The 24,528-nt window shown below is 39.2% G+C and overlaps 1 protein-coding gene across 2 annotated transcripts in view; it reads left to right on the top strand.

Annotated features, from left to right (window-relative positions):
- LOC135705701 (coiled-coil domain-containing protein 85C-A-like) overlaps positions 1 to 24,528 on the top strand; it is a 184,868-nt gene that overhangs the window by 66,993 nt on the left and 93,347 nt on the right. Inside the window, exon 2 of one of the 2 annotated variants that reach the window (XM_065227519.1) lies at positions 21,330 to 23,140. In XM_065227519.1, the coding sequence (XP_065083591.1) occupies positions 22,142 to 23,140 (999 nt within the window). In that variant the 5' untranslated portion in view covers positions 21,330 to 22,141. Of the gene's footprint in view, positions 1 to 21,326; positions 23,141 to 24,528 lie in introns of those variants that run through there. The other variant, XM_065227518.1, reaches the window with a different exon arrangement.

The raw sequence follows: 24,528 nt of genomic DNA, 5'->3' as shown, positions 1-24,528 counted from the left end.
CAAGCAATTACACATCCATCATTGTCCAGCCCAAAAAGCCATCAGGGCGAATGAAAAGGCTCGGTCCAACCACCAATACACACCGCAAATATCTCACCTAGGTTCCAAAGCGGATAGCATTCAGAAAATGCCACGCATTCCACTCGTTGGCACTTTGTTGACTGGTGGGGGATTGAAGTGTCCAAAAAATTAGGCCTCAAAAACGCAACCATTCAACGCAACATTCCAATCGAGCCGCAGCCGTGATTTTTCCCTCTCACTCGGTACATTTGGTGCATGCTCAGTGCTCACCCTATAGTACACAATAATTATTTCAATCTAGGCATGACGGACTGGTGCTCGCGGGGTGACTCAGCGTCAGATGGACGGAGTCATTTTTCGTGAGTGAGTTCGACGGAAAGCGCGGGGGGCGGTTTGGGATTGCGAAAATACGAAAAAATTGATGCTACGCACTGGAAAAACGAAGCGGCGCATGGGAATGAGATTTAGAGGTTGTGATTATTTTTGACATTTTCACATGAGAGATTTCGGCAACAATGTTCTGCTGTGTTCGCGCGATCATCGCGCGACAATCTGGGACTCCCGGGTAATTGCATGTTTTCCTTTCAATGCCGGCGGACTGCTGCTTGAATGGATGAACGACTACTAAAGCGAAGTCGATGTTATCTGCCTTTAAGGGGTTGTTTAGTTTTCATGCATGGCTGGTCTTGCGACCGCACACAAAAATAACGCAAGATTCACACGACTCAGTCGATGTTGTTTTTTGGTATATTTTGATTCAATGGGGCGAGCCGGAAGCGGCAATGTGTGATTTCGAATTAACACACTGGACAGCTCAAATTGACGGATGTGTGGGAAATTACTCGTCAAATGAATTGGGTTTCTAAAAAGTCATTTTCCGATGAAACAAAAATCACTTGTGATGGGTCTTTTGCATACTCAGTGTAGCCATCTGCTATGCAAACTTTACGCATAAATTGATTTTAGGTGCAGCCTTTCTCACTATGACTAATTCCGAATCTATGCAAATGAGAAGCTTTCAACTTCGCAACTGCTTTGAATATTCTATTATGGCTTAATTCAAGTTCATTCAAATCACACCCATTCCGACTATCCGCTCTAGATCCGTATATGTAGAACAGTTTAGAGCTTTACATGGCCCTCACAGCATTCTTCATAGCTCTAGAGGAGTGATTGTTCGCAATGAAATAATGGAATGACATGACTGATGTTCGTTCTTCTCCGTCCGTTCTACTGGAACGCGATTTCAAATCATTATTGTCTTTGCCTCTTCGACACGACAGACACCGGATCTCGTCTTAGAAAATTCAATTCTTTGCAGAATTATTCTCCTCAGAACGGATCGTTCTGATGGTTGCTCTTCCCCCACGCAACCAACCAGCAGTACACGAAGCAAACGTGAAATTAACAGTCAGAACCCCTGCCGAAGATCCATCAGCGCCGCCGCGCCACCAAATACCGTCTATTCTGCCCGGCACACAGCTTGATTGATTGAATTATTTTGATTCGCTTCAACGGGAGGGGAATGATTTATTGACGTTTAATCATTTCGAATTAGTCGCAGCCCCGAGTGTCTGGGAGAAAAAAAAAGACAAAACCTTGAATCTGAGTGTCTTACCTCGCGAATGCGACGGCACTTAAGCAATAAATTCTATCATCTAACTAGGTAATTTCGATGTTTGCGATGGAAGAGAGAGGATCTATCTTTCGCATTAGAAGGTTCGTTCGGTTGGGTCTCTAATGGCACTTGAAACTGGCACATTACCGGGGTTCGGGGCAAATTTCAATCTAATGGAGAGAAGTGCGATCTTCGGCTTCTTTTGGGGAAACCTCGCTGCCGCTAAATTATACGCTCCCATCATCGGTTAAACGTTATTGGTTTTGAAATTAGAGTCGTGATACGGTGTCAAGATTCGACGGACACGATTCTCTAATTTAGCCAACAACGATTGGAAACTCTGTGAAGGGAAAACGAAAAAGAGAAAGGAAGCTGCCAAGAAGCGATTATTAGGTTATTATGAGCTTAGTGAAAAGCTACTGCACATTCGGTCGATTGGTGGAATCAGGGCTTGGAGATGAACGGAATGGTAATTTGAATGTTACCCGGTTTGTGGTAATATTTAGCTATGCAGTTAAATTTTGAATGATAATTAGTTCCGAGCAGAGCACAAGGCTGGATATCGACTAAAGGTCGAAGTTCGGAAGACAAATTTGGCATAAATCGATGATAATAATTCTAAGGGTAAGGAACGGTTGCAACTGACTCACATTCTCTGGTGCAGGAGCAAGACAAATAGCTTCGACTGTCCAACTACCATTATTATCAACAAAAATGTCCATCAATTCTATGTGTACTTGTCAATAGAGTTGATCATTCTACGTATTCTCTATCTGTGAATAAAGATGTATACAGGGAGAAAACTGGGTTTTCACTATCTACAGAGTGTCTTATAATCCCTAAAAACAATTTTCATGTTTTTACTGCACTTTAACGAATAATTTCCAGGTTTATAACAAAGAATCATTTTTTTTAAATGCGTTAAAATATGATTTTATCTAACGACAATAACAGCAATTAAGGCATACGTTTTTAAGACATGACAATCAGATTTAAAGAAACAGCTTTACCATTAAATGATGAAGTTTAACAATTACTCAATTTTAGTAAGTCTAAGATCTTAAAAAAAATCAATGTCCTGAAGTTTCGTATTCCAGTACAAGTTCAAGATATATCTTTATGATAGATTAGAGATCTTAAGTGAAGTCCCATTAACTTCACAACAATTGTAGGAATTTTACAGATGTTCTGAGGAATGAAAGGAAATGCTGAAAATTTCAGTGAAGCTCCATAAACAATCTGCTGGAAAATAAGGAAAGTTTTCATCCTGAAAATATGGGGAAAGAATTTCCTAGAAATTTAGAGAACTTCAGCGGTGTTTACTACCTCAGAAAATCTAGATCGAGAGTCTAAATTGATTGATGAGCGTTGTAGTGTATATCATATTACGTTGTTTTTCCTTTTAATTCTACTACTATTGTATCACTTCACTTTAACTCATTCACTGTGCACTTTCACTATTTATTTTCACTATCACTTAAAAAAAAACTATAACAGATACGTATTTCGTTTACTACTTACAAACTTTTTTAGTTTCTAGACACTGAATAAGTTTGCAAGTTGTAAACGAAATAAGTAAGTGATGTGAATGTGAATAGTGAATAAGTGAAAGTGATAATATATAGTATAAATAAAAGGAAAAACAACGTAATAAATCCTTTAAATTTGTCGAACTTCTTAACGGAATCCCTTTATGGAGAGCTTTGAGTGGGCTGGTTTATTTACTTTGAATTCCGTTATAATTGCTTATCTTTTCACAAAAGATAAGCAATTATAATGGAATTTAAAGGAAATAAACCAACCCACTCAAAGCTCTTCATACTGTAATAAAGTATAGATCTAGAGATCATTGGGATAGTTCAGAGCTTTTAAGAGCAGTTCCCGTAACTTTAGTCTAGACTTTTGGAGCAGTTTAAAGATCTATAATCGTGAGTTTAGCAAAATTCAGGAAATTCTATGATGTACTTAAAAAATAGAGAGCCTATAAGATGTTCCTAGAATTTCAGAGACCTTCAGAGAATTTATGAAAACTTCAGAAATATTTCAGGAACTTCACAGAAGTCCAGAGAATTTCAGTTAAGTTTGAAGGTGTTCACGAGAATTCCCTTTATTCCAGAGCAAAACCGAGATCATCAATAGAGTTGAGAGCTTCAGCATCAAGACAGATCGTCAGAATCTCAGGAAATTTCCGAAAACAACAGCAAAGCTTTGGTGGGATTTTTGGAATGCAATAAAAATTATATGAACATCCGGAAAATGTGCGAGTATTTTAAGGGTGTTATATCATGGAAATTTCAAGAACTTAAAGAAAATTGCGAAAATGTTGATAAGAGAACATCAACGAAGTTCCATTAATTAAAAATAATGCAGAACTTTCTAGAGAACTTCTAAGAAATCTAGATATTTTTAGACAGTTTCATGATAACGGGTGTTAACTAAGAATGAGAATAGCTTCAACTCTATCACCAAACCATAAATGTCCACAAAAAAGAGACATATTATTGAAATCAATGCTCTCTCTGTCCACAAAACTATAGAATTTTTTATTTTGTTTTAACATGCTCATTTGTTTTCAAAATAGCATCAAAACAAGAAGCACTTCGTGAGCGCATTGTATAGTTATTCAAAACACACGAAAATCCTGGGAAAAGTTTGTGGTGGATCATTTCAAATCTGGCATCCTTGACAACATTTCGGAAAATAATGAACAAAAAAGGACGTCGATCGCTAAATAATACTTTCAACAAAAAAGATTCGACATGTCATATGACGCCGCGAAAAATTTCAAGTTACATGCAACCTCACATCTGTAAAACGTTGAAAAGGATAAACTAGTTTCTCGAAAGAAATCAAGAGCTCCAGAATACACCGATCAACATATTTCGAACGCGAAAACCTAGCCGTTGCATGGCAAGAAATTACACATGAAATGTCTCGTTTTGGATAATGATAGTTACTTTCCTCTCTCAAAATCTCACATTCCTAAAAATTATCGATATTATTCAGATAATAGTTGTACAACATATGTAAGATTCAAGTTCAAACACAAGTTAGAACAGAAAGTGATCGCCATATCGGAGAAAGAAATTTCTAAGCCATGGTTCAAGCCTACGGGTTTGGCTATCAACCAAGAAGTGTAACAAAATCAATGTGTGAAGAAAATATTGATTCCAGTTCTTCAAAATTATCACGCAGACGGAAACTATGTGTTTTTGGCTGGATAAATCATCATCGCATTATGCTAAGTAAACACTAACCTTCTTGAAAAATCAAAATATCTCGTACCACAAAACCGCTATATCCAAGTGTCGACACATTGATGATTTTTTTTTCGAAATATGAATACGTTGGTGTACAAAACCAATTGGAGGGTCAACAATTGTAATCAGCTGATAAACCGAATCAAAAGTTGCATTCGTAAAATTGATTTAAATGCTGTACAACGCTCATGTTCTCACACCATGACAAAGCTACGTCAAACAGCTGATAACGGACCTTATTCACATGTTCGTTGATTTTTTTGTGCAGAAACTTGTCGTAGATTCATTTGAAAAAAATCACTTTTTCGGTTCTCAAACATGTGTTTTTCCATGAGCCCAAATAAAAATTTTCATTTTTTAGTTATCATCCGTTATTCAGTGAAATTCCGAGTACTTCGAAGACGATCAGATAAATTCATGACAATCCCATCAACTTAAGGCAATTTGCAGCAACTTACAAAGAGTTCAGGGGAATTATGGAATATTCCGAGAATTCCATGATTGATCCAAAAAGTTCAGAAGCGTCTGGGAATCTGTGAAATGGTGTTCGTATGTCACGCTTTAACTCGAGAACGGATTGACGGATTAGCAATATTTGTGTTTTTTTTTGTGTTCGTCTTGGACCCTGACGGGTTTATTTCAAACAACTAGGCAGTACGGGGCCTCCCTTAGCTTAGTCGGTAAAGGCGCAGCTACAAAGCAAGACCATGCTGGAGGTGGCTGGGTTCGATTCCCGGTCCGGTCTAAGAATTTTTCGGGTTGGAAAATGTCTCGACTTCCCTGGGCATAGAAGTTATGATTGGACTTGCCACACAATTATACCAATGCAAAAATGGTACAGGCATCGAAAGTTCTCAATTAATAACTGTGGAAGTGTATCTAGAACACTAAGTTGAGAGCACGCAATAAGCTAATATGTGATATGCAATAAGCTAGAAATGTGAAGAAGAAGAAGAAGGCAGTACGTTGCATATTCCGGAACATTAAACAAAGTTAGAGAACTTCAGGTTAGCACTGAAAACTTTAGAGATGTCCAAGTTCCGAGCTCCGTGCAAAGTTTCGTGAGCGTTTATAAAGTTTATAAAACTTAAGGAAAATTGTGGAGACTTCAAGGCAATTCAATTAATTTCAGTAAGCTTGCAAGTTATAATAAAAAGAAAATACTAAGAAATTCAGGGTAGTCAAGAGAACTTTAAGGAAATTCAGGAATCCTTTGGGCAAAAACATCAGGAATTTCTAAACTATTGAAGGAGTTATGAATTAGTATCGATAATTTAAGGGTAGATCCATGGACTTTTTTCCTCTGTTCGGGACCTAACACCACTGCGATCATTAATTTGATCTATTGTAGTATATCCCGTGTCCTTAGTTTAGTGCATGTCGTATTACTCCATCACTGTTGAGAAATGATGAAGTATTCGATTTTTTTATAGTTGTCATTCCTGCATCTATCGCAAGGATCCGACTCTAATTGAAAGGTCCTGCTATTTATACCTTTCGGAGTGTTGAAACACCCTCCAAAGGCGCGCACCTTTGTCAGTCAAAATTGGATTCCTTAGCAACAAAATTAAGGAATGACACCGATAATGACCATGCATCAGAACCCTAGTCTTAACCACTTCAAACTATGGAACAATGAATAGAAGATTAGGACTCACATAAATGAAGACTAACTAACTCATTTTTTTCCTTGTTTCAAGATCATCCTCGGTGGACAAAGCCGAGTCTTGTCACTATCAACAAGGCATAAAAAGTAACAAGGACTAAGATGTGTTCCTTGGATTACTGAAAAATCCTGTTCCCCTAGTTTGATAAAAATTCTGAATTTTAATAGTGATGTAAACATTCATTCACGTTAACTTGTATTTCATTTCACGCAACCGAGCAACTTGTAAACAATGTTGTTTACAACAATGGGCTTTTGTTTACAATATTTGCTACATTGCATGCAATGTCTCAGAACTTTACATGATATATAATGTAAACTTATATGATATGTGACGCTCCATTTATGTGCATCATACAGAACAGAAATTTACACTACTTTTTCGAACTGTGTAGTCAGGACTAGGAATCGGTGGTAGATCTCACATTCCGTAACATACCACGAATAGGTGATCTACCCACGTTACGGGGCATCCATGAACATAAGAAAAACCCTAAGAAATTTAGTGAAAATCGTTGAACTATATTAATGATTTCGTTTTAATTGTGGAAGCTTAAGGCAGTTCCAGAAATTTCAGAAAAAAACTTCGAAAAGTTCATAAAAGTGCATATATTTTTAGAAACATTTCGAGAACTTCATTGAAGTCTATGAAACTTAAGGTCGGAGAACTTCAGGCACTTTCATGTACATTAGTAAAATGCAGGAGCATTTCAAAGAAGTTTTCAGAGCTCAATTCCATTCGATTCAGAAAATTAGCGGGACATTTTAACTTCAGATAAGTTAAGTAAATTATTGAGGTATTCCAATAAGTTCAGAAGTTCACGCAAGCTCAAGCATTTCTACACAGATAAAAATTCTGAATTTTAATTGTGATGTAAACATTCATTCACGTAAACTTAAATTTAATTTCACACAACCGAGCAACTTGTAAACAATGTTGTTTACAAAGATGGGCTTTTGTATTCAATATTTGCTACATTGCATGAATTGTGCTAGAACTTTACATGATATATAATGTAAACTTATATGATATATGATGCTCCATTTGTGTGCATCATATTGAACAGAAATTTACACTACTTTTCGAACTGTGTAGGACAGTTCAATTACATTCTGGGCTGTACAACAAACTTCATAAGAACTGCAAAAGCTTTTGAGATGTTTCGAGAACTTCAAGAAAGAACAGAGACTTTAGAGCAGTTGCGTCAACATTAGAGAAATATCATACATTTTCAAAAAGTTGATAAAATTTTAGGAAGAACGTTAGGAAAATTTAGGAAACTTTAAGCAAGCCCGAAATGTTCAAGGAAGTTTTAATGCTTCGATGAGAAGTCTTGTTACCATCCGGCTAGTTTCTCAAACTACAAAAGAACTTCAAGGAAGTTTCATTAACTTCAGGAAAATTATGCGAACTTTCAAGTAGTTCTGAAGACTTTATAATAAATAGTCCATTTCATATTCAACGGAGATTTCTCATGAAAATTCACCGAAAATCTCATGGAATTCTTCTAGATATTCACTTGGAATTCTCTAAAAAGTAGCAACAGAATATACTTAGAATTCTTTTCGCAATTCCATTGAAAAATTCCTCAAAATTTCATTGGCGCTATCCTTGGAATTCAATTTGCTTTGAATGTTCCTCGGAATTACCTTGAAATTCTCCTCAGTAAGTAATCCTTTGGAAAGATTCTCAGAATTTGAATTGAATTCATTTCAAATTTGAATTTCGCTCTCCTTCCTTTGGAATTCTACTCACATTGAAATTCTCCAAAGAATTCATTTGCATTTCTCCTCACAAATTCCTTACATTTCTCCTCATAATTTGCTTGGCAAACTCTCCTGGAATTCTTTCTCGAATTCCTTTGAAGAGTTATTCTCAGATTTAATTGTAATCCTTCTTTTAGCATACCCCATACCCCGTGAGTATTCTCCAAAAGTCTTCTATGACTTATGCTCCCGATTCGTTCTCTCCCACAATATTGATAAAATTATCCACATAATGCCCTTGGAATTTTCCTTTGAGGTTCATAGGAATCCTGCTCCACAGAAATTCCTATGAGTTTTAATTTAAATTTTCTATGAATTCAATTTAAGGATTTCTTGAAATTATACTCAAAACTATCTCAGGCTTCACATGAAATCTTAAATTCCTCAGAACTACACTGCCAATAATCGCAAGTCAGCCTCATCTGTAAAAAACTGGAAATGAGAAAACGGCGTTCAAAGACTTTTCAAGTTTTCTGATTTGACACTTATTTTGGAGGGATAAATTTAAAAATAAACGTACAATGTGATAGAATGCATCTTTGTTTACCCAAAAATATTGGAAAAATATGCGTTTAACGTCAATGAGAAAAAATAACCGCAAGTCAGTCACAATTCCATGGCGATACTGCTTTAGTTTATCACAGTATTCAACAGTAGAAAGATACTATGGTCCCATCGAACTTTATATAATGTTTCTGGATTTGTTCCGCTGGTTCCAGAGCAATGGCCGGAACATATTCCGGAGAGTATGGGTCTTCATCAGACCAGAGCTTTTGATAAACGTGCCAAACCCACCATGCGATAAATCAATTCTCATGAAAATTCAAAAATAAGATCAATTAGAGTCATGATGAGTGACCAGCACCAAGTTTGCCACACCCGGACATGTTCCGGGTATCCCCGAGGAAGTGATAAATCCTGGTTAAATCAAAATCCATCAAGCGATACATCCAATCACATGAGAATGCAAAGCCAAATCCATTGGTGGTCAAACTGAGTTTCGTAAGAACTATATTAGCCACATCCGGACATGTTCCAGATACCCTGCGGGAAGTGGACAAAATCTGTCTTAACACAAATCTCATGATGCGATGTGTTGTCTAACATTTCCAACATATTTTTTTCTAATGGGACTGACTTGCGGTTACTTTTCGCTGTGGGACAATTTGACTTGGTATTGTTTTTCATTTTTCTAGAACAAACCACCTTTTGTCAATAGCACATCTCAAAAAACATAGAAAGATAAACTGAATAATGATGCTAACTCAAAATTGATAAAAATGCAGATGGGACTGACTTGCAATTACCGGCAGTACATTGAGATCGAATTAAGAGTTAAATTTCATATTGTGATGTCGCTGATAATGATTACTCAGGTTGCTGTCGTTTTGGTCGTTTTAACGGTTAAAATATTAAATTTAAGAGTGAAAAAATCTTTGAGTGACATCACATTAAAAACTTATTCTGCTATCAGTGCACAATGGTCCCAAAGCCGTATTTTGGAAGACAAAAATGTTTGCGCTCAAACCGTCAGTTTTAGGTATATGTATAGTATCTTTTTATGTTGGTGAATTTAAGGTGGTCCATAAAATTGGTGAAATGAAAATACAAATACAATGCAGTGTTGTAAAAAAGTTGTAGAACAATCAATATGAAGCAACTTTGCTAAAGACACCCAATTTCTTTCTATTATGGTTCATGAGTTATGATTATTTTAAACAAGCCACTAAAAAATCGGTTTTCTATGAATATCTTTTCACACGTGCTTTTCTCGTAAAAACGTTGTTGTGGACACATAAAGAACTTTTTATGACGCAATTTTTTGCTTTAGCAACCAGGTTGCTATCTTTTTTGATTAGAAAGGCGATTTTCTCTGAAAATTTAAAGAGTCAATATCTAAATGAAGCCACTTTTTCACCGGAAATCCACCCTTCAGCATTAATTTTTCGAGTTCCTGACGTAGCTTCCTGGCTAGTTCAACTGTTTCTGCGCCAGACAAAATGTCATCCAAATACGAGTCGTACAAGATTACCTCGGCCGCTTCTGGACGATTAGCTATCTCATCACGAGCTAACTGGATTAGTGACCTCACCGCAAGGAATAAAGCTGCCGAAGTCCCATAAGTAACGGTCAACAACTCCAGAACTTGTAGCGCTTCTGATGGACTACCACACCAGAAGATTCGTTGGTACCGCGTTTGGGACGGATCTATAAGAATTTGCCTGTACATTTTCGAACCATCCACAGACAAAACTACAATGTGGGTTCGAAAACGTAACACGATGGAAAACAAGTCACTTTGACTGTTCGAACCAGTCATCAGCACATCGTTCAGGGATAGACCACTTGCTTTCGCTGTCGCATCAAATACCACGCGCAATTTGGTGCTGCTACTCGATGGCTTCAGGACGCAATGGTGAGGCAAATAATATGTCTGGATACCTGCTGGATCTTCGTCCTCTTTTATCTCGCGACAATGACCAAGGGTTTTATATTCTTCGATGAAGGCTGCGTATTGAGTTTTCAGATCAGGATTTCTCGCCAATTTCTTTTACAATAGCAGGAACCGTTTCAAGGCTAACGACCTGGAATCTCCTAGTTGGTTCACAGATTCATGAAAGGGTAGCTGGACCACAAATCTTCCATTTTCATCGCGACGGTAAGTTCGCTGATAATGTTCTTCGAAACGCTGCTCCTCGCTGGTCATAATAGCGGCTTCGGTAAGTTCCTCCCGGTCGAAAAATCGTTGCATACACGCCTCCAAACCGTCAGTCATAGCAATGTTGGCACACACTGGATTATCTTCCTCTGGCTCCTCGTATGAACTGGCTATAACCCATCCGAACTGAGTCTCGTACAACGTCGGCAATCGATTGGACATCTTTATCTGGCCTTGCATTAGGATGTGGAAAAATAATTCAGCTCCAATCAGCATGTCTATTTCACCTGGACTGCAGAATGAAGCAGTATAATTATAGCGTCTAATGGTTTTGAGATTCCTGGTTGCGTGAAATATCTTTTTGAGATTTAAGAAGTCACGTTGTGTTTGTAGTTTATATTTTATTTCTTTCATGTAATTATCGCAAATAATAGTTATTCAATAAAAGATAGTTCATCCATAGGGATCGATTTTGCTTACTGAGCAGAAAATCATGCATTTAACCCCAAGCACTTCCACAGCACAATAAATCGCCATCATCATTTGTATATTTGATATTGAACATTAACCTCGGAAACTATTTGCATATCAAGCGAAAACGTAGTTCTGTATTGTCGCGAAGCGTTATGGTTCTGAGATGCTCTATGACCCTGGAGGGATCGTTTTTGCTTACTGAGCAGAAAATCATGGGTTTATTCCGTCATGACTCTTAAAATTCATGATCACTAAACAAAATGAATATGTTCTTTCTATAGCCGGCTATCGAGAGATTAAATAAACAACAAATAAACAATACATACTTTTGGTTGCATCGCCAACTTGAGGTGAATCCTAACCGAATACCCTACCCAACCCTCCAACTCCGTAGCACTTATGAGGGTGTCGCTAAGTCGGTGGCCTCTCGTTAAGTAAGTACTACATCAACATTTCCTTCCCTATCCCTAGTTATGGTAAAGATGGGCATGGCCGGGAATAGCGACAGTCATGCTTCTGTTACTCTTGTTTAGATTGGAACCAATGTTTACTCCCCAGCATTATTCCTGAAAGTAGTCTAACTGAGAATTTCAGAAGAGACGTGAGTGTCGCTAGTATCCAATCTACGAAGTATATCATAACAACGCTAACGCTAACGAAAGGCGATTTTCTCCGAAAAATGGCTCTTTAAATTGTCAATATCTAAATGGAGCCTTCCTTAATAAAATATCCTTTATAAGAAAATTATTAAATTATTTTCTGCCAAAATAAAATCCATCCCTGTTTTCCTGGTTTTTCCAGTTAGTAGATATCCTGGATAATACCTTGGGTTTGGTCATATACTTTCTAATGCATCTTTCGCTTTAAAGGTTCATACCGTGCATAAGTGTTTATGAGATACTAATTGAATAGCCCTAAAATATGAAACATTTATTTGTTGTGCTATCATATGGCTACTATTCTTCTCTGAGGTTACTTTTTTTACAGTTTTAAGTCACTATTTGGTCCCTTATTTCTTCACTTAAATCACTATTTTTGGTGACATTTATCGCTGCCAATCCTGTGATAGTAATTTTTATTTTTTGCTGTTCTGGCGTAGCACACTCTTACGACACTAATTGCTGTACGAGTTCTGGTTGACTTGGTGATGTGATGGAAAAGAATACTTTTTCAGAGATTGGTTTTGGTTTTTGGTCATTCACACTCAAGTACTAATCGTTGTGACCAACTTCTGGGAAGGCATCTCGAAGTAAGTCTCCAGAATATCCAAAACATTCGTAGATTTAGCCAATTCACGAAAATGATGCGATCCAGAGCCATCTGTACATTACCCGTGTCCGATCCACAACTCACCATTCGTATTCCAGTTTTAACGATAGATCCATTCCATTTTAGTCAAATCACCTTTGTAGTCAATTTGCAAGCTTGACGTCAATTCGTTGCTTAATTTCCTCCCCGTAATTACACCGCCAACGCTTCGTCTGTTCCGACAAAAGTACCACCTTGCAAAGTTCAACCCTCGAACCTAAACCGTTCCCCTGAGTTTCAATTAGTCCAAAGTTCACTACCAAATCAGCATTCATTACCGGTGGTGCTCTGACGCATACACGCGCTTCGGATCTAATTTCGCCTCCGCTGAAAATTTGAACCACTTTTCGAAATGGCACCACCGACTCCGACTGGCACCGGAGATAGCCGCTTTCGGTCGGCGGCTCTCTTTGCAGTTCCGTGCAGTAGACGCACAGTTACCATTTATGATTATCGCTTATTTTCGTTAATTTTAAACGGTTCGAATTTGCTTCTGTCGATTTCGTGCGTCTAATTTCGTTCGGTCGGAGTTTATTTTTCTTTTTCAATCACCCACCACCGCCCACCTCCACAATCACCCAGCTGCAGCGAGCTCATTGCAGCGGAATTACCGAAAACCGATCGGGGAGATCTGGAGTGGCTGCCGCCTTTAGACACTCCAATTAGCCTTTGATTCATTTTCAATGACGTGTTGAGAGCCGCTCGTTAAGTTGATTTAACACGTTTAGTTGAATTTTATTGGAGTTTTTTGTTGTCTGAATTTGGTGTTTATTCCCGCGTGCGTGCGGTGTGTGTTTATGGGTTTTTGTGATGGTTATGATCCAATCAGGGGATCGTGAACTGCGGGGGGAGCTTCGCTTGATTTAATTCGTGCCCAGCCAAGTGCCCTGTGTTCCCACTTACTTCGAAGCTAATTGAGACAACAATACAGTCGATTTCGTAACTGTTGCTCACTTGCTACTGTTGGTGCATCTAAATTTAGACCTTCTATAGTCCGAATTCAATCGAAACAACACATTCATTAAGGCTGCCCGCTGCGTGTGTGGTTTAATTTTTTTTTTGACGTCAACATGTTCCATCGCATCGTGCGGCTTTTTGGCGGCGGTAGGCCAAACCCAAAAGGGGAAGACGATCTGGATGAGAGAGTGAACGCAGGGCAAGAAAAACGCAATACAACACGTTCCCTGAGAAAGCACGTTTCACGACCGCTCGTAACTTGTGTCCAAAAGTGGACGGGTCGTCGGTGTGGTAGGCGCAGAATCGCCACTCGCATATATAAAATCTTCGCGTATGAGCAACATACAACCTGGACGACACGTACGTATCCACATATTGGGCACCATGATAAATTTCTGTTGGCTGTGTTTTGGTCGGGTCTCTTTTTATCAGTATCGAATTCCCTTTCCGTCGCCAACCGTCCCACAGCGGCAGTAGTGGCGACGGCGGGTGGTGGAGTAAGTCCCGCTTCTCTCCATGCCGGGAGATCTGCAAAACCAGATCTTCGGCCGCCATGACCACGACATGCCATACAAGATCGTCCGTTCGTCCGTAGCAGCATCCCCCAATTCCCCGCCCGTGCTCTCTTCGTCAGATCTAGCCAGTGGCTTCTGGACCATCATCATCATCGATGGTGGTACGCGCAGTTGTGGTGGTGGTCAGGATCAGGTTTTGGTTTCGGTCTTTTGCGTTCCTTCACCACTTTTCCACTTCACACGAATGTCAAAGAAGAACTGGTAGGGCTGGAGTAGCGGAGAGCGGCGGTGAAGGAATTCGGAAAGAGCTGTTGTAGGCTCGCGGTAAGGAACGACTTTTAGGTAACAAGTTTCGCGGATGATTCAGCGTGTACCGACTCGGCGAACCAACCGAAAATTATTTTTCGGGAAGTGCGGAGAGCCGATAGCCGAGAGTCGAGTATGCGCCACGTTTTGTTGTGTTGTTTTGGATCGAATTTGGTGCGCCCGCAACGCCCTTAGGTCGGCCGGCCAGCATAGCATTGCAAGTTTGTATATAGGTACTTGGCAGAAAAAAAGGGTCAGACATAGGGCAAAAGTTGTGAACTTTGTGGACTGGGAAAAAGGGCTACAAATGTATGGCGTTTTGGTCGTTGGTGGACACATGAGAGAGCTAATTTTAATTTGGAAAATTTCAATTGAAATGAAGTCTTAACGATTTTTAGGAATTTGTTTGTGAAATGATCCGAAATTATGGTAAAATTTATAGTTAAAATGCCCTATATTTAGGCACTTTTTAGTAGATAAACCAGTTTTGTAAGGCCTTATAATACATATTATGGAGTTTTTTTATTGCTCTGTTCGAGACATAATTCCACTGTGACCAGTAATTTGATCTATTGTAGTATATTATGGAGGTTATAGAATTGGGTTTGTGCTAAGAGTACGCAAAATATCGGATTTGTTGGAAAATTTTGGTACGGATTAGAACTCCTCGAAATATTTATCTCTAAGTCCGCTATCTCGAATATTTATCTTTAAATCTTGGATATCTACAAGTCTGGGATGCAAAATGTTCCAGTTGCGGTGGCCTGGCAAATTTTGGGAATACCGCTTTAATACGTAATAGTGTTTGGTAGGAGCCGGTTGAAAGATGATTGATATTTCAGCATGATCAGGATCATAGTTGAGCCTTCATTATATGTTAATCTTTCATTGCTGCCGTTTTGATACTGATGTTTCATTGATAGTCGATTTAAGTAGTGATACCCTCTCACAATGAAGGTGTTCGTAGCGATCGTAGTGGATTGTAGTGGTATGATGTTCTCGGTGGCCTAGTATTGACCGTTCTTGCTTAATCAGCAGAAGAGGTTCACTCTCAAGCTGTTTCGCATCAACTTCCTCATCCGTTTCTAAGCACGAGCGCATGATTCAACAGATTGATTCAAATGAAATATTTTCATTAGGATGGGTACACTTTATATGCCGGACTCCCTACAGCTCTTTCGATTTGTGTTGGGATCCCCTGCAACAGTGTATAATTCTAATGATTTCGGTTTCGATCTGGATTTCCGGTAAAGCTTTAAAATATGTATAGGAAAAGAACGGAACAAAACTATTAATTTGCTGGACAAAATTTCATAAATTTGCTCACTTTTCACCAAACCTGGGACTTTTATTGTTAAAACTTTACAGACCAATATTTTATTTATACAGGTATTCCACTAGGACGCCCACATCCATCAGGCTATACAGAACAACTTCGTCAAAGACCGGAAATCGATTTGACTTCTGCGCAAAAAGTTATTATTTTTTACCACCCTGGTGCTCCTCGCATACCTTCAAGCTTATGTGCACCCCAGTAGGTATGTGCGGAGTACATCGCCATAAATAAAAAAATAATATCTTTTTCCATAGAAGTCGAATCGATTTGCGGTCTTGGACGAAGCTGTTGTGTATAGTTTTCTCAATATAAATTCCAAGTTCGGTAAAAATTTAGCGAATTTAGAATTTTTGACAAGAAATTCAACAGTTTTGAACCCTTTCCCATACTTTCCCATACAAATTATAAAGCTCTCCCACAAATCCAGATAGTAAGCAAATTCGTTCAAGTTTGGCACAGTTGTTGGGAACTTCAATACGAATCGAAAAAGCTGTGGGGAGTAGGGTGTTGTAAAGTTGACCCACCCTACTTTTCATGTCACTGGGCTTGATGCAAGGGGATCGATGGCATAGTAGTGACTGATTTGCTAACTGAGCAGAAGTTAATTATTTTTCTTTGTATTAAGCATCTTTCGGCCTTTGGCTGGTTCGCCTAACTGAACGGAAGATTTTTGGTTTTATCTCAGGCCCTTTCACATTTCCGAGTTGATAGGGTAGGTCCAATCCAACCTGACTGCAATGACAAGGCCGGCGCCGTATATTCCACAGCAAAACGATAGTGGTTATCAGAATTTCGTAAAAATTTGTAGTTTTGTTCCTTATCGCAAACTTTTTTTTAAACAATATCTGTCGAATCGACACGGAAATTCCACTGAGTTCCCTTCTTTGGTATTCCCGATACTATTCGAATTCTTAATAATTCTCGCAAAAATTTACTGGAACTGCTTCCCATAACTCGCTTCAGAATAACCTTGGCAGTGTTTGTAAAATATAAAAAAATCAAATCTCACCAAAGAACAAGATCAAGCTTGATTTTCGTAGACACAAATCAACAAGCAAACAACTGCGAACTCAGAATATCAAGCTAACAAAACTCACCAACTGCAAATTTCACTAAACTGTGGTGAGATTGAGTTTCAGGATTTTTGCTCTACACCCGAACGCAACCGAAACAACAACAGCTGCCATCAGTCGCTTCGTGTCTGCCATCGGTGAAGAGAAAAAAGTGGTAGTAGGGGAAATGACGGCTTCGGCATGACAGACTATTTTCGGCAACACTAATTGAAACACTATTTTCATTGGATTTTCTTACGAAAACACTTCGCTGAATGCATGCAAACGATTCTTTATGCTTTCAGCTTCAATTTGACTATATTTTTACCACTGAGAAAAAGCAATCTAGCAAGGTTTTCTTGAAATGCAACACACGCACTACAAATTGTAGCTGATTTCGAGTTGCCGATAATAGAACAGCAGATTTACATGCAGTACAAATGGAACGGTTGCCGAAGAAAAACTGGTTGCTGACAATACTAGCTCTCATTAGAGAAGATTGGAGCTTTGTAAAAGCGTTTCAAAACAGTTTTTGACAATTCTTTCGACTGAAATTGTTAGAGCAGCTGGCAGCAAAAGATTGTAAACAAACCAATACTGCATATGTGTGCGTTCCTTAGAGAAAAGGGCTATAGAAAGAAGGTCGCTGCTTAGGTTGCCGAGAATACGTACATTCCCCTATTATTATACCTTCTCTTGCTACGAAAACGAGATGAAAAGGAAGCATTGCATCGATTCAACTTCGACTATACACGTTGTGAATTTTCTCGCAATATCAAAAATCAATATCAAGCATAATATTTAGCTCCAATATCACTTTGAAATTTTGATCTGAATTTCCTTGCAAATCTCGTTTTGAAACTGATACTGATCTTGAAAATCTCTTCACAATTTTACGCAGAATTCCCTTGAGCTACTTCCATACATACCTTGCAATTCTCCTAAAGGTTTCTTTGGCATTCTCATCGGAGGTATCTTAAAATTCTCCTCCTTGGACTTTTCCACAGATTTCTTCTCAGAATTCCCTTGGGTTCCTCTTCAAATTTCCCCTGAGATAATACTTAAAATTTCTTTAAAAATATCCAATGGGATTCGTTCACAATCCCCTGGATTTCTTAGAATTCTCCTCCAATTCCATTTTCACAGGATCCTGCTCGGATTTTTTCTTTGAATTCTGATCATTCGACTCGGAATAATATAATCCTCATAATTCTTTTGAAATTATCTTCAGATTTCCCAGATAGTTATCCTGGAATTTTTTGTTGGAAATTCCTTAAAACTTTAACTAAAATTTTGGCATTCTCCTTGGGGACTTCCCGGACTTTCTTTTGCTGTCATATTCGAAATTTCTTAGAGATTATACTTAGAATTCCTCTTAAAAAGCTGTTCTCAGAAATACTTTTGAATTCCTAGAATTCACCAGCAGTTTTTTTTAATTCCCCGGAACTTCCAAGCATTCACCCGAAATTCCTTTCACAATTCCATGGGGCTCCCAAGAACTCGACTCCCGTGAAATTTTCCTCTGAATTCCGTCGAAACTCTTCTTCGAAGGCTCTTCATATTATCATCAAAATTCTATTGAATTCTTTTCAAAATTCCTTTGAAAGCTGAAACTATCTTCAAAATTTTCTTGTATTTCGTATGAATCCCTAGTAGTTTATTAACTTTGTAAGTATTTTAGGGGGGGGGGGGGGGTATTACGAGTGTCTACTATTCCTTATGGTCTTATGTTTTCGTAAGCGGCTGGTTGCTAACAACTTAACTTTGCAGAGTTCCCACTTACTCAAGCGGTACGGTGATGATCTATTGATTGATTAAATTTGTTTCTGTTTTTTACGCGTCTATATTATCACGCGATTAATTCGAAATTACGCATTTGCAATGCATGAAGGTTGTGTTTGAAATACCTATGATATCATGAAATAAAGTGCAGTAGGAACTAAAAGTTTTTTTTCCTTGATCTTGTTTTCCATACTGAGTACCAATGCTACCGACGCCAGGGAGGCAGCTTCCACACTTGGACCCTACCTATCCAGCCGTCAACTCATGGACCGGAGACCAACGGCTTTACTTCCCGATGGAAGGCATGATCAGCGATTTTATGCCTAAGAAAATACCGAAGGTGCCGACTTGGATTGAGCCCACTGGGGTCCTAGTTTTTGATTTGAAACAATTTCTTTAACCTGATACAACCATTATCTTCCTATGATATCTTAATTTATAAAAGTCTCAGAACCATGAAAAATTTTCCATATCGGTGATTCTAAAATTGATGGTCATGATGATGATGATGATGATAGTGATCTACCACTCGTTGTACCACGGAAACTAGTCTGGTGTTGAACTTGATCAAGCTTAATAACCTCTGACTGCCATCAGCAAATCGCTGTATGAAGGGCCGAAAACTCTTATATGGATTGATAAGTAATTCACCTATTCATTTGCCTGGAACAGTTAAGAATCTCCTTCCAACAACGTGATCAGCCAATGGGTCAGAAACCGAGCCATCCAGCAGAATGGGGAGAAGAGCCCACCCTTTATCCACAAAATGTTAGCAACAAGGAGTTGACATCCTCACTCTACCCATTCAAATCGATTCAATTGGGGCCCTGGTGGTTCCTCATCATCACGAATTTTTGATATATAGTAATATAATAATCAGATAATCAGAAGCATAACCTCTACAAGAATATGTGAGTCGATTGAAATATGCCGAAAATAAATCAAGGTTAAGTTGGTTCTTAAAATAGAAGCGTAGATGCTTTAGAGAAGGATAAGAGAAAAGAGAGTCAAATCATGCAGAATTAGAAGTCGTCGAGATTTAATAGATTTAAAGCAAATAATGTTCTAGACAAATATTAACAAAGTAAAACTACATGTTTTTCCTGAAGATAGGATATGGCTATGTGCGCTTCTTGCAAACTTATAGTACGTTTTAACTTTATGCTACCCCATTTTCGACTGCATATTGGTGAGAGGGTGGCATAATATCAACTACCCTTTTTAAAGGTTAATTTCAAAGGTATTATCAGTCAACTTCGGTGACCATATCAATTAAACTGAAATGCGATTCCGAAAAATCTAGAGGCATTCCAAATTATCTGTAGAATCCTTACGGGCTAAATTTAACGATCTTATGAATCAATTTGTGTGGCCTCATATATCAATTCTGAATGTCTATTAGGTCAACGGAGTCAACGGAAAACTTCAGATGTACTCAGCGGTCCTATTGATAAACTACAAATAGTGTATATGCCTTGGACATTTATGGATGGTCCCTAACTAAATAAATAAGCTGATATGTCAGCTCCAAAGGCCTGATAGAAGTTTTCATGGATATGTCACGTAGGTTTGTGGAATATGTGCAGAGTTTTTATGCATAAACATTAAAGGATTTGAAGGGTAAGTCTCATGATCTTACGAAACAATACAGTTGGTCTCATCACTGGGTTTCCTTCGTTGTAAGCCGATTGCTAAACGAGTGTAAATTCTTCCAAGCAAGTGACTGTACGAAGCCTCGGATCTGACAGAGAATACGAAACAGGTGAGAAATTGAAGAATTTGAAATAAAATCACTACCGAGTACAAACCCAACTAAAGGTGTAAACACTGTTCGGTAGAGGATTATAGTCAGCGAGTGAACCGTTTTTGGCTCAGTGACAAAAATCAGCTAGATTACTTGCAGTAGTTTTAGTTGATTTACGTGACATTTTCACGTTTATCTGCTAAAAAATTATACTTTTCTCTTCGTCAATTCCATTTTTTCCTTGGTTCGTTTTCCGTACTGAGTACCAATGCTACCGACGTTACCGCTCCCACACCTAGACCTTACCTATCGACCCATCAACTCATGGACCGGGGACCAACGTCAATATCAATTAAAATGTATAAAATTATGTTCAATTCTAGAAAGCAAATGAGTGATTTTCACTCAGCAGTTAGTTTGCAAACTAATGCAATCGAATAAGATTCACCATTTTTATCTACCAAAACCAAATTTGAAAACCAGATTCCCGGATTATACAAATAGCTCCGCTTCAACTTTCGCCATATAGCGATCCTGTTATGCAATTTCGTAAGCAGTCCCAATCCGTATCGTTCGCCCTATCGTCACCGACAGACAGTGAATGGAGCAAAAATGCGCGAAATCAAGTTTATTTTCGTTCACATTCGTTTGGGATCGTTTCTCACTGTTCCTACCTACACATGCCTGTTTTGGTTGGTGTGGAGGTGCGGTGGGAAGGCACAGGCGCACACGATTTCGCAGCATCCGCGTGCGGGGGAAAGGATACAGGAGAGCACGGACGAACGAAAGCTTTCGTTAAGTTTCGAATTGTAACGAGCATGTTTTTCTGAATGTTGCTTTTTCTCCTTTTCTCGTTCGTTTCAGGTTCAAATTTTAGGACTTCAACGACTTTTTTGCGCTGGGCAACCAATCTGAAGCAAGCGTGGATCTCAGAACTGGACTGTGTGCTGAGAAAATTTGTGAGACTCTAGTCAGTGCCTTCGCCGTGCTGGTCTCGAAAGGGACGCGCTCGCATCTTTCGTCGTCGTCGTCGTCGTCGTCGTCGTCTTCATCATCACCATCGTTGCTGGCTGGCGCGTGTGCTATTATGAATTCGATACCCCCAGTCGCTAGTCGGGTGTCTTGAGTGTCGGCGAAGATAATGAGTCATAATGATACATAGTGATAAAAAATTACTTTACCGAGAGTGAGTAACTTAATAGGAGCAGAAAATGCCTTAGAGTCTGTCTGAGGTCGAGTGAAGTGAGTGAACCAGAGATAAATAGCCAGGGAAAAAGGAAGATGGTAGAATTGCTTTTCGGATAGGCAAAGGCTGATGATGATAAGAAAGCTATTTCTTGGTTCTCGTCGCCGTGGAATACGAAGAATGTGATGATCGAGAAGAAAAAAAGCGAAGTTTTACCAGAAGCAAACGAAAAAAAAAAAGATGTGGTATTTCTTCTATCTATCTGTTTAAGTGCCTTTGAACGACCACATCGCAGCGCGAGTGAATGTAATGTTTCTGGTCTGAAGTGTCCTCTCAGCGAAGGAAAGCAGTGAAATTCATATCTGGAGAGGAAGAAATATCTCTCTGGAAAAGTTAAGTAATTAACGTGCCGTGATACAAGAGCAGCCGCGCGACAACAACGTCGTCCAACACACATTCCACTTCAATCCCTCCCAGCATTCCCGTAGTCATGTCAACAAATAGTAATAACCTGAAACTATCTGGAAATATTATCAGTCTGACAAGCAACAAACAGCCCCAACTACAGAAATCCAAACTTAAACAGCCACCGGTGACAACGACCACATCCAACGGACACGCTAGTTCGACAGGCTCGGGTCAACCGACGGTGAATGGTGTAACGAAACCAGTCCACAACCAACCGTCCCTGCAGAAACAAGTTCAACAGGGGGGAACACAAATTCCTCCTCGCTATCAGCCACCTCCTCAGCCTCCTGGGGGTATCCTGAAGCACATCGTCCACAACGGAGGCGCACCACCTCTGGCCAGATCTTCTACGGTACCTTCCATAGCCTATACGTCCGATTTGAACGGAGGGTCCCATCATCACCTCAAATTTCCTCCAGAAATCCCAAAAACCACCGGACTTTACATTCCGGAAAACCTAAAACATCAGCTCAACCCTAGCCGGTTAGCTATCCCGCGGTCCCATTTGAGGTTCGCCAACCAACAGCACCACTTAGCTCCCCCGAGCAATCATCACCCGAATCAACCCCAACAACCATCCCACCACCTACCACCGCCCCACCCCCGTTTGAGTTCGGAATCTTCCTCCGAGGATCAAGCGACAACAAGCTCTACCCGATCCCTGCAGCAACACCTGAACCCAAAACAGCAACCATCCCCACAACCCAACCAGCAACCTCAGCAGCCTCAGGGCCACATCCAGCAGACCACTGCAATCGTTCACCACCATCAACCTCCGAGCCAGCAGGCTCCACCAATTCCATCGACAGCTTCGACCAACAGCAGCAATCAACAGCATCTAAACCAAAAGCAACAACAGCAGCAGCAACAGCAGCATCAACAGCAACAGCAGCAACAACAGCATCAACAACAGCAGGAGATGCTGAAATTCGTCCGGAAAGCCGAATCGGAAACGTCGTCCACGCCGACCTCCTCCAGCGGGGGTCGGATATCGTCGATCGAGCAGAACCGGCACTTTCAGGTAGGTGGTCGTTTTTTCTTCAACCATTATTGAGGGTTATTCATCTTTGCAGCGTGAAGAAATCTGTTTTTTGGATTCCGGATGCAGTTGAAGTGTCTATTATTCGATACTGGATTCACTTCAGTCTCATTTTGCATTACAAAAATGCATAGTTTTAAAACGAATCCGTCAGTTGTCACAATGCAATTTTGAAAAATTAAATAATTGCCGGACATTTGAGGCGGTTTTCAATGCCTGATAATGAACCAAATTCAAGACCTTTTCGAACGCAGTAAAATTTCCACCAGTCTCATATGGAATAATCAACAATGGAACGGTAGGAATAGACCAAAAATATTCTGAAATACATAATCTTATTGCTGATGTATCAATGAATGATGTAATTGTAACAAGCAGATACAATAAAGGGTATATATATGGAAAATGTCACACACATTAACAGCTGTAAGTTTTTAACTATTATACAGTAATATACCGATTTTATCAGCCCCTCCACGCATCAGACTTTAATTTTTCAATAATTTCACATAATTGTAATTTAAATTTTTTCTCATTTATCTTCAAGATGGATGTTTAAGGTATACTTTGGTGCAATGAAACCACTGGGTTTCGAAACCACACATGGGTTTCGTAGAATATTAGAAAAGATTTTCAAAAAGGAGGCTGACAAAATCGGGTATTATTGTACACCCAAATGAAGGATGTAATATTTGCTTACAATTATGTGGGATTCATCATCGCAAGATGATAGTGGGACCGCATGAACGGAGGATGAGATATACCGGACTGCGGTCCAATGTAAGAAAATTGAAGACCGAAAAATGTTGAGTGTATAAGTGAGAGAAATTATGACAAAAAGGGCGCCGACTGGAGTCGAACCACGAACGTTGCGATTATCAGACCTGTGCTTTCTATACTGCTCTTTCCATGTTCCGCAAAATTGATAGGCTAAAAGCATATATGAAGCGCTCATAGTACGATCATTTGATTTCGCACGTTTTTCTGCTGAACGGAATACATAAAATGCTTGGTGGTATAGTCGAAAGCGTACACTGAACTGAGGAAAGAAACGTAAGAATTCCATTAGAATGTTTTAGCCACAAGAAATCGGTATGAATTGCATTAATTTAATAAAAATAAATTTTTATTTTCATTGAAAGCAGTGAGGAAAGCCGTAATGGAAAAGTTCGTGAAAACTCACTACGACTCGCGAACTTTTCCCTTGGTGAACTTAGTGAAATATCGCGAAGCAAAACAACGACGAGAAGATCCACAGCCAGCCATTCCTTCTAGGCGTACTTCTTTTTCATTTTCGTTTCTTGTTGATAGTCTACCTAGGCGTTATAGAAATGAAGCGTTGAACACGTTTGTATGAGAGAAACAAACTT

Source organism: Ochlerotatus camptorhynchus, unplaced genomic scaffold (genome assembly GCF_037179485.1).
Source record: "Ochlerotatus camptorhynchus isolate MF236.1 unplaced genomic scaffold, CSIRO-AGI_Acam_v1.1 ptg000274l, whole genome shotgun sequence".
Lineage (NCBI taxonomy): Eukaryota > Metazoa > Arthropoda > Insecta > Diptera > Culicidae > Ochlerotatus > Ochlerotatus camptorhynchus.
Note: the sequence above shows the minus strand (reverse complement) of the source record. Positions and strands in the feature narration are given on the sequence as shown.